This window comes from Alternaria postmessia (assembly GCF_024291825.1).
Source record: "Alternaria postmessia strain BMP 2775 chromosome Unknown scaffold_91, whole genome shotgun sequence".
Taxonomy (NCBI): Eukaryota; Fungi; Ascomycota; class Dothideomycetes; order Pleosporales; family Pleosporaceae; genus Alternaria; species Alternaria postmessia.
The window spans coordinates 95,132-110,001 of record NW_026260164.1 but is presented as its reverse complement, the minus strand read 5'-3'; the positions used below and the strand labels follow the sequence as shown (position 1 = coordinate 110,001).

At 51.1% G+C, this 14,870-nt stretch overlaps 8 protein-coding genes across 8 annotated transcripts; 5 read left to right on the top strand and 3 right to left on the bottom strand.

The window, feature by feature from the left end:
• Positions 1 to 188: 188 nt before the first annotated feature.
• Positions 189 to 539, bottom strand: J4E82_009480 (uncharacterized protein; the record flags this gene model as incomplete). The annotated part of the gene is made up of 3 exons (XM_051735704.1): positions 189 to 288; positions 347 to 480; positions 535 to 539. Coding segments are annotated over 3 exons (239 nt in total), but the record flags the coding sequence as incomplete, so codon positions are not given.
• Positions 540 to 3,021: 2,482 nt separating this feature from the next.
• TXNL4A (Thioredoxin-like 4A) lies at positions 3,022 to 3,453 on the top strand (the record flags this gene model as incomplete). The annotated part of the gene is made up of 1 exon (XM_051735703.1): positions 3,022 to 3,453. One exon carries the CDS (start codon positions 3,022 to 3,024, stop codon positions 3,451 to 3,453), a length of 432 nt encoding a protein of 143 aa, XP_051584574.1.
• Positions 3,454 to 4,718: 1,265 nt separating this feature from the next.
• J4E82_009478 (uncharacterized protein) lies at positions 4,719 to 5,342 on the top strand (the record flags this gene model as incomplete). Its single annotated transcript, XM_051735702.1, has 1 exon — positions 4,719 to 5,342. One exon carries the CDS (start codon positions 4,719 to 4,721, stop codon positions 5,340 to 5,342), a length of 624 nt encoding a protein of 207 aa, XP_051584573.1.
• A 212-nt stretch (positions 5,343 to 5,554) lies between these two features.
• On the bottom strand, positions 5,555 to 7,363 carry J4E82_009477 (uncharacterized protein; the record flags this gene model as incomplete). Its single annotated transcript, XM_051735701.1, has 1 exon — positions 5,555 to 7,363. The coding sequence occupies one exon, from the start codon at positions 7,361 to 7,363 to the stop codon at positions 5,555 to 5,557; it is 1,809 nt and encodes a 602-aa protein (XP_051584572.1).
• A 584-nt stretch (positions 7,364 to 7,947) lies between these two features.
• On the bottom strand, positions 7,948 to 8,314 carry J4E82_009476 (uncharacterized protein; the record flags this gene model as incomplete). Its single annotated transcript, XM_051735700.1, has 2 exons — positions 7,948 to 8,239; positions 8,292 to 8,314. 2 exons carry the CDS (start codon positions 8,312 to 8,314, stop codon positions 7,948 to 7,950), a joined length of 315 nt encoding a protein of 104 aa, XP_051584571.1.
• An 848-nt stretch (positions 8,315 to 9,162) lies between these two features.
• J4E82_009475 (uncharacterized protein) lies at positions 9,163 to 9,801 on the top strand (the record flags this gene model as incomplete). The annotated part of the gene is made up of 1 exon (XM_051735699.1): positions 9,163 to 9,801. The coding sequence occupies one exon, from the start codon at positions 9,163 to 9,165 to the stop codon at positions 9,799 to 9,801; it is 639 nt and encodes a 212-aa protein (XP_051584570.1).
• Positions 9,802 to 10,338: 537 nt separating this feature from the next.
• J4E82_009474 (uncharacterized protein) lies at positions 10,339 to 10,723 on the top strand (the record flags this gene model as incomplete). Its single annotated transcript, XM_051735698.1, has 4 exons — positions 10,339 to 10,385; positions 10,444 to 10,513; positions 10,561 to 10,619; positions 10,666 to 10,723. 4 exons carry the CDS (start codon positions 10,339 to 10,341, stop codon positions 10,721 to 10,723), a joined length of 234 nt encoding a protein of 77 aa, XP_051584569.1.
• A 671-nt stretch (positions 10,724 to 11,394) lies between these two features.
• J4E82_009473 (uncharacterized protein) lies at positions 11,395 to 14,754 on the top strand (the record flags this gene model as incomplete). The annotated part of the gene is made up of 1 exon (XM_051735697.1): positions 11,395 to 14,754. The coding sequence occupies one exon, from the start codon at positions 11,395 to 11,397 to the stop codon at positions 14,752 to 14,754; it is 3,360 nt and encodes a 1,119-aa protein (XP_051584568.1).
• Between the last annotated feature and the right edge of the window lie 116 nt (positions 14,755 to 14,870).

Genomic DNA, 14,870 nt, shown 5'->3' with positions numbered 1-14,870 from the left:
TCAGTCTCAGTTCGCGATTCTAAAAAATGTCTTGGCAGTCAATCAGGTCAGTTCACTACCTCCAGACTGACAGTTTGAACCGCAAAGATGAACTGACAACTGACTGATTGACTGATAGCAACTCTGTGCTAAGGTATACGTTAGGTCGTATCCCTACCCATATACAATCGCGGGAGAAGAGAACTCACGTGTAGGTACCGTTTCCAGTGTGTGCAATCTTCCAGCGCACGTCGTTGTCAAGAGGAGGGCGAACCTCGGCGGTGATCTTGCCGAAGTCACCACCCGAATCTAGATGGATGTAGGTGTCAGGGGACAAATATGTCGTAGGAAGATGCGACTGGCTTACAGTTCATGCACAAGTACAAACCAGAGTTTGCGCAGATGATGTGATATTCACAATCACCTTTCTCGGGCTGGGCGTAGTAGCCTCCCGCCGATACAATCTCAAAGTGGGTATTGATGGCTTTGGTGGTCCTCGGGCTAGTAATCGATCAGTCGAGGACGGCTATATTCGGCCGTGGTAAGCATACGTACTACATCTTAATGGGCGTGCCAGCAGTTGTTGCACCACCTCAGACATTCAGGCTTATTTCCGGAGCGTGTTTGGGGAGAACCTCGTACATGCCGGGGCCGGTATAGTCGGACATTTTGATCTTGTTCAGAAGGTATTGGTGAGTGAGATGTGTTGTCTGGTTGTAGTGTTCAATAGATAATGGTGAGGATAATAAGGGTTTCGAGGAACGGAGGGGGCTTTTGTAGAGTTGGAAGGTGGTAAAAGCAATTCCTCGTACTCCGTTTCTTCCCGGAAGGTGCTAGACAATCTCTTGTCCTACAGTGTGCCATTCTGATCTAGACCCCTTAAAGGCACTCGTTAAGATCGGATGCCTGAAAAGCCAAGTAAGAGTCGAGCCTATGAAAACAGTCGCCAGGCCTACTTCGATAGCCAGATGGCTGAGTTTTCGACCTCTAGGCTTCGTTGGAAAATGTTCGACAGCCTTTTCGAATATTGTTTCGGTCTGCATGTAAGTCTGTATCATTGCCGCCGAATAGCTTCCATCAGCACCCTCCTGGTCATCGTAAATGCCCCCATCGAGACCGGTCATGTCGTATGCGAGTTCTGAAGAGAACTTAGTACACCGTGAACCTGTCCAGTGTGATCGTGGCTCTCTACAGCGTGATCGTATGAAAGGCTGGCCTATTGAATACATGCATGATACCGATTACTTAGGTAACCAGAAGATGCACTAAGTACGCATATAGCGGAAGAGCGGTGTAGCGTGTGTTATACCAAGAAGTCCATCCATATGCGTGAAGTCGAGTCTCCAGCTCGAGATGTACATCGCGGTATGCACACTGACGGTCCGAAGGCGCAATGCTCTTACTGACTGGCGTAGATCTAACCACTTCTATACAGTGGGCATACGCCAGTGTGTTAAACGATATCGGACCGAGAAGCAGTATCAAGCGAATATCCTGTCGATTGTCATCATTGAGAAAGCATGTGTCCACTGAGACATAACAAAGGCTGCTCATTGTAGCCAGACCTGTGTTAGACTGAGGTTGCTTCTAGCCGACTCAATGGCAATTGTATCACTATCCGGATTTAGCATGAGACTTCTTCAAGGTCTGAGCCCTAGGTACGAGACGATGCAGTACATCGTGAAATAGTATCGACGACAGACTTCGTAAAATGGTATCACCGCTGTCATCTTTGCACTATTCGATGCCCATCAACGGCAAACCAATCTATACAGTGAGGCTACTGTGGGGTGTTTCGAAAACAGCGAGGGCGAATCGGCATTTGGTGTGATGCATGGCTTCAGCTACCCATTACTATAGTAGGCGCGCTACACCTCTGACCTGAAATTGTCTGCACTTAGATTAGCACAAACGCACGCACCTACTCGTACTTGCGAAGCTCTCTAAACGACGCCTTTTGCGTCAAGCTAAGACCCTTTCGACTGGCCTAGGATGGTCGTGTAAAGCATTGGTGATACCTTGTCAAATCGTGGTAAAGTGCTGGCGTACATCCTGAACACATACTCCTGCAGGCTTTAGTCACTGGTACTGTAAATGCAGTGCATAGAGATCTGGACATTGTTGTGCTCCGGTAACGCTGCAACATGTGCGTGATGGAGGCGGCTTGCACCTGTATACACGTCGACGGACCCTACTCCGCTAAGGCCTACCGGTCCCGTGCGGGGCGTCCCGCCCACACCCACATCGTGGATAGATGGGCTATGATTGGGTAATGCCCCTTTTCAATTCAACAATCAGGATAGAGTGCGCCCCACTTGTAGACAGACTTAAGGGTCCTAGGCAGCTGGACTGGAAGACGAGCATTTTGCAGTTAGGTCCATTGACTAGCAACTCTGTACAACACTCCAGGGTGATCAGCTCATTCTCTGACAGGCAGAGCTACCCGAACGATGTTCCGAAGACACAGAAATAGCGTTGGAGAGATGATCGGCTGCTAAGGACAGTGAACTAGGCGTCTTACGTGCATGCTTCCTCGTAAAAGTGGCACCATACAGTAAAGCATGCTAGATGTTCTTTCTTGTGCGATTCCGCATACGAAGACTGTCTGCTGCTACCCAACAAGATGGGGCGATGACAGAGCGATATCATTAGTCCGATACCAGTTGGTAGAAGGCTACAGGAGTGGTGGGTAGTAACAAGTTAGTTGAGAAGTGTAGAAGATTTGTAGGTCGAGGTTGAGGAGGAACACAACTTTGGAATGGTGGGGCGATCTCGGGATGTCCCGAACTTTCTAGATCACGGGCGCGATAGCTGCCTCACGCAACTGTCTTTCAGCACACCCATTTATTTATTCGACACTTGCGCATACATAACAATACGAATATCTTTGACGCATAGCCCATTCCTATCCTACGATCGCATCAAGCACACATCCACGCGCCGTATCGAGTCGTCAACCCCACATACTCTGACCTCTTATCCTCCACCGCCACCCACCTCCAACCCAAACTCCACGCGCGCGCGCATACCCACCCACCCACCATGGGTTCCGTAGTCCTCCCCCACCTGCGCACAGGATGGCACGTCGACCAAGCCATCCTCAGCGAGGAGGACCGCCTAGTTCTGATCCGCTTCGGCCGGGACTCGGACCCCGACTGCATGTCGCAAGACGAGGTACTCTACAAGATCGCCGACCGTGTAAAGAACTTTTGCGCCATCTACCTCTGCGATCTCGACGAAGTCCCCGATTTCAAGGCCATGTACGAGCTGTACGATCCTTGCACTGTCATGTTCTTCTTCCGTAACAAACACATGATGTGTGATTTTGGAACGGGAAATAATAACAAGCTGAACTGGGTGTTGGAGGATAAGCAGGAGTTTATTGATATCATTGAGACGGTATATCGGGGGGCGAAGAAGGGTAGAGGTCTGGTTGTGTCGCCGAAGGACTACAGTACTAGGTATAGGTACTAGAAAATTGGGCACGGGTATGGGTCTGGATATATGGCGTATTGGGGTTTGGATAGGACGAGATTGATACCAAAAAGACCAGAGCAGGCGTGATTCCTACCACGAGGCTAGAGCACCCGGATGGACTGTTGTAAACGGGGAGCTCTGATGCTTGTAAAAGTGTAGCGAAGCTGAAGGTATGGATACAATGTTACGGCAGCTCAATGAGGAGGCTTACGCAAACCCTCAGAGCATGTGTAGGACGCGGACGAGGTTCTAATCATGTGGTTGTTACGACATATATTGGAGCACTTTATTCATGTTACGATTCTACCGTCCCCGCTGCTTTGCTCTCAACGTTCTTTTCCCGGTCTGCACTCTTCATGCTGTCTTCCCACAATCCTCCTCTTACGCCCCTCCAAACGATCTCTAGCGTTTCTCTTCTCGGTAGCAATCTCGGAAACACAACGACGACCTTTTCCTCGTCCTCCACTACTACCATGAGATAAAATCTCACTTCGAATCCCTTGAACGCCTCGTGTATGAAAACGTCCTGTATGCTCGTGGTGGGTATAAAGCGCGTGGTGGGCGTCTGGAGATACGTCAAAGATGTAGTCGAGGTCTGGACACCGAGGCCGCGGAGTATGGTGAGGGATTCTTCTGTAGATTGCCTTAGCTTAGAGACCAGAAGATGGCGTCAGGGGAGCGAGGTACCTGTGTAGTTGCGGCGAAAAACCAGAAAGAGCATGATACATGCAGTAGGTATCAAGTATCGCCATTGGCAAGCTTCTGTGAGCCTGACGAGGTGCGCTTCCACACCATGTCCCATTTTCCATAGTCTTAGAGTTGGGTCGTATTGAGCTTCATTCGTGACGCAGAACTTTGACCATAGCGATAGTATGCTTATGAAGCCTAGTGAGACTCTCAACAATATCCCCGCATAGTACCCTACGAGCGCGGGTAGTGTTTTGGGAACAGGACGCGTCGAGACAGTGTACGTGATTGTTGACGACGTTGGCTGCAGCACGTGGAATGTTTGCGCCGGCGGAGAGTTCAAGCGGTCAATGATTGTCAACATGGTGTTGGAATATAAGCAAGCCTCGCTAGAGGATCGAAACTATGGACAGCGGAATGTGGGGGTGGGAGAAAGCCTGGGGAACGGGATGACGCGCTCAGCATGCTTCTTATCGATAAGATTGTCACGTTTTCTACCAAGCTGCCTCACACGAGCTTACCTCCATTCCACCTTCCTCCTTGCACCACAAACCTCTCGAGTAAAGCCCGTCACGATGGACTCTTCCAAAACAGACCGCGATCGCTCTCGCTCTCCCCGGAGATCCCCCGGTCCACGTAAACCCAAGAACTTCAGCAACCTCAAGTTCAAAGGCGACCGCGAGCGTCGCGACCCAGACAGACGACGCGACGACCGAGACCGAGACCGAGAGAGGCGACCGCGAGATTACTCGGACCGCGACCGAAGACGCGATGATGACCGAGAGCGCGATCATCGCCGTCCCCGAGATACGTCGCGCGACAGACGACGAGACTCGAGCCGTGAGCGCCGTCGGCGCTCCCGCTCGCGCGACCGCAAACCACGCGACTCGAACCGCGACAGCAAACCAAAAGAAAAGAAATCCGCTGCTGCTGCTCCTGCGGCTCCTGCTGCACCCTCTGAGCCCATGATTCTCGTCACTATCAACGACCGTCTAGGCACCAAGACACAAGTCCCCTGCCTCCCCAGCGACCCCATCAAGCTGTTGAAAGCCATGGTTGCTGCAAAGATTGGGCGACCGGTGCATGAGATTATGCTGAAGAGGCAGGGGGAGAGGCCGTTTCATGATAATCTCACGTGTGCGGATTATGCGATTAGCAACGGTGTGCAGATTGATTTGGAGTTGAATACCGGGGATTAAGGTGGGAGGGGGGACCACATATGGGTGTATTGGCATGCAAAAGGTTGGGGACGAAGTGTGTATCGGTGCATGTATAACGCAAAGCTACATGGAAAAACTGCGACAGATTATGATACCCAATAAAGTGTTTCTTACTCGATTAAGCATACGGATATTCCAGCCGCAGGGCCTGTATACCGACTAATCCCTCGTGCGTCTCACCCCTCCAGCACCTATTCATCCCCATCATCATCCTTCGCCTGAACACGATCAGGAATGCCCCTCCTCACTCTGTATTTCTCATTCACCACCTCTACACTTTCCTGTCTCTCCCTCTGCAACACGGGCATATAATTTCCCTTGGCCCTGCCCAGATCCCCTCCATCAAACACCCTCGGGCCACCCCTCGCTATCCCAATACTCTGTTGCTCAGCCGGCACCTCCGCATCCAGCGTCGACTGTCCCAAATTTGCAATCTTATCGAGCAAAAGCCCCGAAAGCGTCTCATCGATTTTGTTCCCCCGCCACACCTCCCAGACATCGTCAATGACACCGCCGCGACCCCATTTTCCGCGACCAATGGTAGCAGGGCCCCCTCCTTTGGCTGTTCCTCTGGCTTTTGGCTCACTGCCTCCTTCGTCGCCAATGTAGATCCATTCGAGTCGGTCTTGGTAGCCGTGTTCTCGCTCTTCGGTGCTGCGGACTTCGTGTGCGTGCGGGAAGATGCAGTCCCAGAGAACGAGTGGGGCGTCCGATGCCATTTCGTATTTTGGTCGTTGAGGGTTGGCGGTGATGTCGAGGAGTTGGGGGACTAGGGACGGTGACTCGAGACCTTGGCCTACCAGGAAGAGAATAGCGACTAAGGAGCGGACTTGGTGCCAGAGGAAGGCGGAGCCGTGAAGAGTGAATGAGTATAGTTTTGGTTGCTCTCCGTTGGTGTAGGGCGCAGAGAGAGCGGGGTGGGAGAGGAAGCCTGGCACGGACAGTGAGGACACTTCTTCAATGTCGGCGTGGAAGATGCGTCTTTGGAAGTTTGTGAGTTGTTTGCTTGCGTCGATTTTGCAGAAATTGCGGAAATCGTGGAGGCCGACTAGCGACTTGCAGGCTTTTCGCATGGCTTCGATGTCGAGCCAGCCTTCGCGCATTGTCTCTTGGTTTTCGGTAGCGACGGGTTTGGAGTTGTTGTAGTTGGTGTTGGTCTTGTATTGTCCAGAGGATCCAGGTACAGGTGCGAAGCAAGGGTTGGTGAAGAAGTACTTGTACCGCCGTTCTTTGCAAGAGAAGCGAGCGCTGAAGTCTTCTGGCGGGTTTGGGCACCACGCATAAACACGAATGTCTGGGGGTAGCACACGGTTCAAAAGCTGGATATATGGGAGTTCGTCGGTAAGATCGTTGAACGGCTTTTGTGGGGTGTCTTGGACGTCGTCTGATAATGACGCTGATTCTTCGTTATCGGCTTCGTTTTCTCCTTCGGCATTCCGTACAGGCTCAGAAACTTTTGGCAATGGCTTGTTGCTCCTGACCCTCACTCCAATGACCTGCCCGAAAGCGCTCACGCCCCGATCCGTCCGTCCGCATTTGGAGTATTCGCAGCCGTCCCAGTTTACATCAGCACCTTCCCTATCCCATTTTGCAAAAGTTTTCCTATCAATTCTCTCATATCTTCTTTCGTCGCCGCCCGTGGGTATCGGATTGATCAAACGTGTCTTGACCAGCGCTTTCCAGACCTCCTCCTCAATTGTAGGTAATGGTGTGGTGTTGTTTTTATGATGCTCGAAGCCGTTGTACTTCTGTCCCAGATAGGCAAATTTCAGTGCGATTAACCGTGTGCTGTATTTCGAAGCATCAAAGGCTTTCGGCGGTGCCTTGCGGGCTGTGCGCAACTCCCATGGCTTGAGCGGTTCTGTAGGCGCGGGCGTCAATTCGCTTGTCGGGGATGAGTTCAATTCAGCAACTCTTTGTGCGTCCCCTCCTATCTGCTTCTCCAACTCCTGTATCCTGGCAATCAACTGCTGGTGTGACCATTCTTCATACCCCGCCATGTTCCCTATTCTCCCATGCGCTTCCCGAAATTGCACGCGTCGTGGAACTCTCGAAAGCTTGTGGAAGCTGCGGCGCGAACAGAACAGTCGATGCAGTGACCGCTGGAATTCTGGAAAGGCGTGGGGTAGCGGCCCGCGCATTGTTCGACTACATTGTGGATGACTCTCAGCATTATTTTTGGTATGCGGCCTGACGTTCAGGGTCCAGCGCGTCTAGCCGAGGCAGGAAAGGTTGGGTAGATCGTTGCATCGCACATCCATCAGTCAATTGCGTCTGCGATCTTACTTGATCTTGCAGTCTTCATCTTACCATGGGTAGAACACTGACCCGAATGACTGACGTTGTGCTTGCCTGCACTGCTCCGCCGGGTGCCTTCTTTTACAGCCCATAATACTCACGTCTTGATTTCGTCACTAGATTCTTCAACTCTCTGCTGCACGATACAACCTCATACTGACAAAGGAAACAACGCTATGAGCTACAATCACCTGTATTAATCGCACGGTGAGTATGATCACATCCGAGGGTCTAAACGTCCGCATCATAATTCTACGAGAACAGTACTCGTTGTATCATGTTTTTCTTACAAGATCCCAATAGCAATATCTCCCCTAATTCTCGCATAGACCTTAATGTCGGCTTCCAGATCCAACTTGATATGCACCTTTAGGCTGCCTTTTACATCTGATCCATTATCAAGACCGAAGCCCTCGTTCGCTTCTTCATCCTCTTCATCATTGCTGTTGCCTCCCTTTTTCGACTTCTTCTTGTTCTTTGGGGATACTGTGGAGGTGGCGGTATTGCCTAGTTTACCGATTGTGTCGCCGGGTCCTCCCTCACGGCCGCCGGTTGCGTTGGAGGCGGTGTCGCTCAAGCTGGTCGTGAATTAGAATGTGGCAAGAGGTTTTGAAAGCGTCAAACACCCACTTTTTTGTTAGGTTGTCCGCCATTTTGAACTCTGATTCTGGAGCGATCTCGCTGTCCGGGGTTTGGGGAGGTGTGAGTTGAGGTTGTGGTGGGGGTAAAGTTAATTGCGGTATTGTCGCTTTCCTGCGATGCGGGAGTTGTGCTGACCACGCCAGCTCTCACGTCTTCGCTATCAAGGGGTTTGAATGGGAAAGTTGCAAGCACTGAGCGAGCATACGTTGATTGATAAACTTCCCGACGCAAAGTACTAGACGGACACGTCCGAAGTGCCCGCATCCACCAGCCGAAGCTGCATCATCGATCTACGGGTCGGCGAGGTGATCCCCACGAGTATGAGTGTTGGATTGGCCATGAGCTTGCATGCGATTCAAGTTTACCCATGGCTCTAATGCAGGAGATGCGTGAAGTTGTCAGCTAATGCTGTAGCTTCGACTACAATTTCTCAAAAGGGTCATCGCGTCTCGCCCAAAGCAGCGTCGCAACTCATGAATTTCCACAGATCAGCCGTATGGGGTTTGTTGTTCGTCATTGGCCCCGGCATTCACTATCGATCATGTCGATCATCTTGGAGCTAAGTGGAGCGGGAACCGGAAGCCATCCGCCCACTAGCTTTCTGATTGGCTTCTGCACTCCATATATGCAGCCACATTAGAATCGTATTTTGATTTTCGTCATGGGCTTCTACGCGAGATGATCTAGGTGCGTATGGTAGCTTTTCTTTTTCTGGCGTCGTGATGTGGGGTTTGCGATAGATACCTAAGTAGTGAGGCCTGATCAGCTAGCACACGCTATACCTTGGTAACTATACAACAAGTCACAACCCCCATGATCGTTTCGGGTTACTATTACCACTATCTGTAAACCTTGAAAGATGGTCTTCGGCCTGCTGGCTCTTGTGGGAACAGTTCCCTTGACCGCGACATCCGTTCTCGCCCTACAGAGTCAAACCGAGAACGCGAAGAACGATGCCGCTGCCGACGGAGATGACGACTGGAAGGGCGAGAGGTGCCACATGCGATGCCGAGCGACTGCGAGGACGCCAGAAGACCGCAAAGAGTTGTTCAAGAATAGTCGAATCGTACTTTGTGGAGGGCGACTGTACGTTGAGCTATCGACATACGAAGGACCGGCACATCACCCGTTCACCGGATACTATCTGCCTTTCCCAAAGAAGGATTACGAAGGCATTGTATCTACCATCTCAAACGATCCGCCACAGCTCAATTGGGTATATCTAGACACCGACTCGGACATCTTCCAGCTTAGCCATGGACTTCGTGTTGACGCAGAAGAGGGCCAAGCTGGCCCTTGGGATGCCAGGTTTTGCTCGAACGGGGAGAAGCGGTATACTTTCGAGGGTTGGGAGGGGTTTATTGCGGTTGAGACTGAGGGCGAGCCGGGGCTGTGGAGGCTTTGTTTCGACAAGTATAACGATGGCCTGAAGGGCAAGATTCAAGAAGGCCAAAGAACTGTCGAGCTGGAATTGGTACGTGAAGAGATAGAGGGCTGATCGTTGATAGCGCTTCTTGATGGTTTGCGCGAGTCTTGAACTGGGCTGCAAGCAGTCGTCAGATCCTGATTTTGGCGTCCACACTCTGCGTTTCGGCGCGTTCGCAACAAAGGTCTTGGAGACAAGACCAAACAAGCCCGAGCACGCGGGCCATGCTCACAAGCTGGCCGCGCTCTTGTTCCCGATCTTCATACAGACCAGGCATTTGCCAGTCATTGGTCAGAAAAAGTGTCCGAAAACAAGTTCATGGAAACGCATCTTGTACATAGCTGCATTTGCTAGACAGGTCTAAGCGTTGTTGAATGCGAAGGATCGAATTGAAGAAGCACGATGTGGCTGACGCGTGTCTCCGATTCGCGATCGCCCGAGATGACGTAGGCTAGCGCGACAACAAGCATCACAACTTCAGCCTTCCCACGTCTTTATCTCCACTCCGCATCTCCTCACTTGGCAACGTCCAGAACTCCATCTCGCATCTACTATCGCTAAGAAAAAAGAGGCCATCTCCATCTTTTTTGCTATTCTTCTTTTGTCAGCATGTGCGACTTCGTGCCTCTTCCGATCGTGTGCTTCCAGTGCGGAACGTATGTAACTCGCCGGCCCAAAGCTTACGCGTTATGCTAACTATGGACACGCGAAAAGTGACCAGAACCCATGTCATTGTAAGGTCATTGGACCTACTATCGGCTTCGTAGTCACAGTGGGCATGGCTGTAGGTATTACCTCCATCGCGCGCGATCAATTACTCATGTTTCTTAGATCTTTTGTTGGCCTGCGTCACTCCTCTGCTGCTGCTGCGCAACTGATACGGGAAAGAGGTGAGTTCTTCGTACACATCTGTAGATTCAGCACTGACCACAGCAGCGTATTGGCCCTGCCCGTGGACACGGGCAACTCAATCAGTAATGCGATACCTATATGACGAGCCTCAAGCGATACAACAAAGCATATGCGACTTTCCTAAACTACAAATTCTTCTCCAACACCTACTTTGCACATAATATTACCTTTGGCTGAGCAAGAGTTGGAAGACTGGTGAGGCGCTGGGGACTTGAACATGATACCCACCAGCAACTGGAGACCTAACCAAACTAATATATACGTACACGATTTCAACTTTCTTTTGGTGACATATATGGTGAGGCATGATACACCTCTCGTGGTTTGCTCGGCTAGGCACACCGCACCACGTCAACACGTGAGGACGCGTTGCTCTCACTTACTCACCTTCACTTTGAGACCAAACGTTGACAAGCAAAAAACTTTTTGAGTTTTCCAAATTAGGTCTCGCGATAGCACACTGTGGAATTGTGACGTTCTTTGTCGCCCACAACACACGATTACCTTGCTGATGTCCAGCGCTGCACTTTCAACTTATTTCAACAGTCACAGAACCAAGAGCGCATGCGAAGATCGGATCGATAATGGAAAGGTAGCGGAAAGAAGCGCCTGTTTCCACTGGCAGCAATACCTTGTTTTGGACGCGTGAAAGAGCAAGAGGTCCCAGGTCGACAAAACACCGCTTGCACGTTTGTTGCTTTGAGATCAGTTTGTTTACATAACAGCTGCGCGTATCTACTCCTCCACCACAGCATGAACTTGGAATACGATTCAGAGGAATCTTTTGCCGTCTTTAACAACCCGAACCTACCCTCTACTTTAGCTTATAGCACGGAGTTCTTCGGTGAGCTGGTCGATTACGAAGTTTTCTCCGGAAAGATTGGTCACGAGATGTTGGACACTAAAGACGTGGTAGTCTGGTCTTTGGAGGAGCTAGGTTACACAAACGACGCGCCGATTGTTTACGCCGATGGCCGAATCAACAACCAGGCGCACCCGCCGGACTACTACGCATACAGCAGCCCGCTCGCAGACAGTTGGCAGGAAGGCTTACGGGAAATTGAAGACTTCGATTGGTCCAATGGTAAAGAGGGTCTGCAGAATCCTGGTAAATCGGATAGCGAAGTTCATGATGAGGAAGAATTTGACAGTGTTGCTGGCACATTGTGCCCAATCGGTCAAGACAAAGACTGTGATCTCTTCAACGGCGACTCTGCGCACGCACGTGAAAGAACACACCTACCGAACGACCGACCGGAAGATCGAGCTTTCGACTCAGAGGACCTGCCATTAGTGAACGATATCGCGCCTGTCACCGAAGTCACCGAGACTGTTGTATCGCTTCCTTCTACCGAGCATGTTGGATTAAATTCGCGTATCGACGATGGACAACATGTTGTGGCCCAAGGTTACATGGACATTGACGTCGTATCGATCGCCACTGCCGCTAGATGTGGTGATATCAGTTCTAGGATTGAAGGCGGGATTACTGCAGAACAAGGGACAGTTATGATGCCTGAGCCGGCGGCCTGCCAAGAAAAGCATTTTGCAGGTGGCATCGCGGCCGAGGCGAAACCTTGTGCCAGCCCAAACCACAACAACGGAGTCAAGGCCTCGACCGTTCTTTATTCGCCAGCTTCTTCATACCACGGTATCCACACTGCACACGGATCAGACTTGGAGATTCCCGCACAAATCGTCAAGGCGTCTGACGTACCGAAGAGAGACACACCCATCAGCGATGCGCCGGAAATTAGACCTGAACATACGACTGTCAGTCAAGCCAGTTCCTCGGCGCTGAGTGAGGGCGATTCAACTGGTTCACCAGAATCTCCTAAGGTACTATCGCGGAGGGAAGAGAACGTTGATGGGCCTAGGCAAACGCAGCTACGAGATGCAGCTGACAACATATCTCCCGTTGGTCTTGCCGAGCTTTTACCATCGGAATACCGTGATCGAAATATTCACTCCGTCAAGCCATCTCCGGAGATCATCAGCGACGAGGTGTCTATGCGACATAGTTCACAGCTAGCGGCCCCGTTACCAGCCCAGCAATCCAAGGAAAACGCATCTTTGCCGCCACTACTCTTCGCGTCTCAACATGATGCACTAGGTGATGAAGGGTTAGGGCCAATAACTGCTGAAGCATCTACAAGCAAACAGAATACATCTGCGACACAGCTAGCTCAGAGGCCGTCGAATCTTCTGTCTCCATCCAAGGTCGAACCGCCTGACGCGAGAGCCGAAGACCAGGTTATTATATCCGACCTAGAAAGAAGCAAAACTGCCGATTGGATACCTGAGAACGGTCTCGTAGAAGGCAGTTCGTCTATTGGAGATCAAGACAGGGCCAAGGATATATATTCTCCACTGCCATCCACATTACCTCTAGGCTCTCCAACGCCGACTCCAGCACCAGAAGGTCGAACCATTCGCAAACGCTCTAAATCGTCAAACACGACCAAGAACGCATCAGAGACAGACTCAGACGCCCCACCGAGGAAAAAGGCGAGGAGAGGTACGCCTGCGGAGCCACGTCCTAGCGCCGTCAAGGAGCGGAGTAAGGCGTTCGAAGAGCTGGAATTCAAACCCGCGCCATCGTTCGCGAAGATCAGACGTGGTGCGGTCAATGCAGAGAAGAAGATCACTTCTATGGACGAGGCGGATGAAGAATCGCAGAGCATGATTTTGAGTAGTGATACGGAGATGCGATGTTCTGATCACGAAGGCAACGATGCCGATATGGAAGGGCACTACAGCGACGTTGAGGTTCCAGTGACACCCAGCAAGTACGTTCCTCCAGTTGAAGAAGTCCCCAGCATATCAAAATCCAGACAAAATGTCTCCCACCGTGAGCTTCAAGGTCTCAGCTCAATTCAATACCGAGATCGCCCTTCGAACGCGAAGCGAGACATGATACCTATCTCACGGCAGCTTTTCAAGCTGGACACACTGGGTAAGCTCAGGCCACGTGCGAACGCTTTCGAACAATCACCAGCCGTTCATGGCAACGACCACGACTTATTCGTCTCTGTTGAAGGTAGCGGTGCTACTGTTAGTACCCTGAAGATGGACAAACCTCCCATGGCAGAACCTAAAGCTACTCCAGAGCTGATGGAGAAGCAAGAGAACTCCAAAGCATTAGCAATGGTTATCATGGAGCGTCCCGATGCTCGTCCTGCAAGGAGACAAAAGAATGAACCTATGGAAGAGGAAGAGGAAGAGGAAGGTTTATTCCCAGCATCCGAGATAGACACAGCAAAGCCTGCTCCATTACCAGAACTTACCGCGCCTCCAAGAGGACTCTTCACGAACGCTCGCAGAGCAACAAGAACACGGAACGTTAACCAGAACGGGGACATCACGCCGGCGGCCGAAAATAATCCTGTTAAAGATAATAGTGGTTCACGCGATGATGATTCATCGTCTGGAATTAGCGAGCCTGGAGACGTTGAAGACCTTTCAGAAGAGCAAGATATCCACTTCGAGGACGCACAAGAGACCATTGAGACGCCTTACAAAGATGATGAAGCTGATGAAGACTACTCCGATACTTCCGTCCCAGTTAGTAAGAAGCCCAAGCTTGAGAGAAAGTCCTCAATGCTGGGCAATCAATCGCTCAGTCGAACGAACTCTCGCAAGGATACACCAGCATCTAGTGTTGCTTCCCCTAAAGCCGCACCAGCCACGAACAAATACGGTTTCAAGCCATCTCCAAAAGGCTCACGAACACCACGAACACGGGCAGGGTGTAAGGCAGCTGTCAGTTCTGCAGCGCCCACTCCTCTGGTGTCAAAACCAGTACCCGCCCCGAAGGCCAGGGTACCCCCGAAGCGTAAAGCGAAGACCACTTGTAGTAAAACAAAGGCGGATATGAAAGAGCATGAAGAAGCGTTACCCTTCGTATCCGATATCACAGCGAAAGGCAAGGCCAAAAGGTCTACCTCAGTAGCTACGGCTACTTCCGGACCATCAAACCAGCCTTCTGTACGTAAAACGCGTCATGCGTCCGCGATGGAAAATCAGAGCAAAACCGCGCGAAGAGAAGAGAGCAAAGTGGTGGAAGATAAAACTAAGGCTGCAGGCAAGGCAAGGCAAGGCAGAAAGGTTTGAGAGATGAAAATTGGTATCGGTAGACTGAGCATTGGACATTCGAGAAGACGGTTAGTCTTTGGCTAGCTAAGACAACGAAGCGTCTTGGCTACCTACGATTGTTGCACAAACAAGTC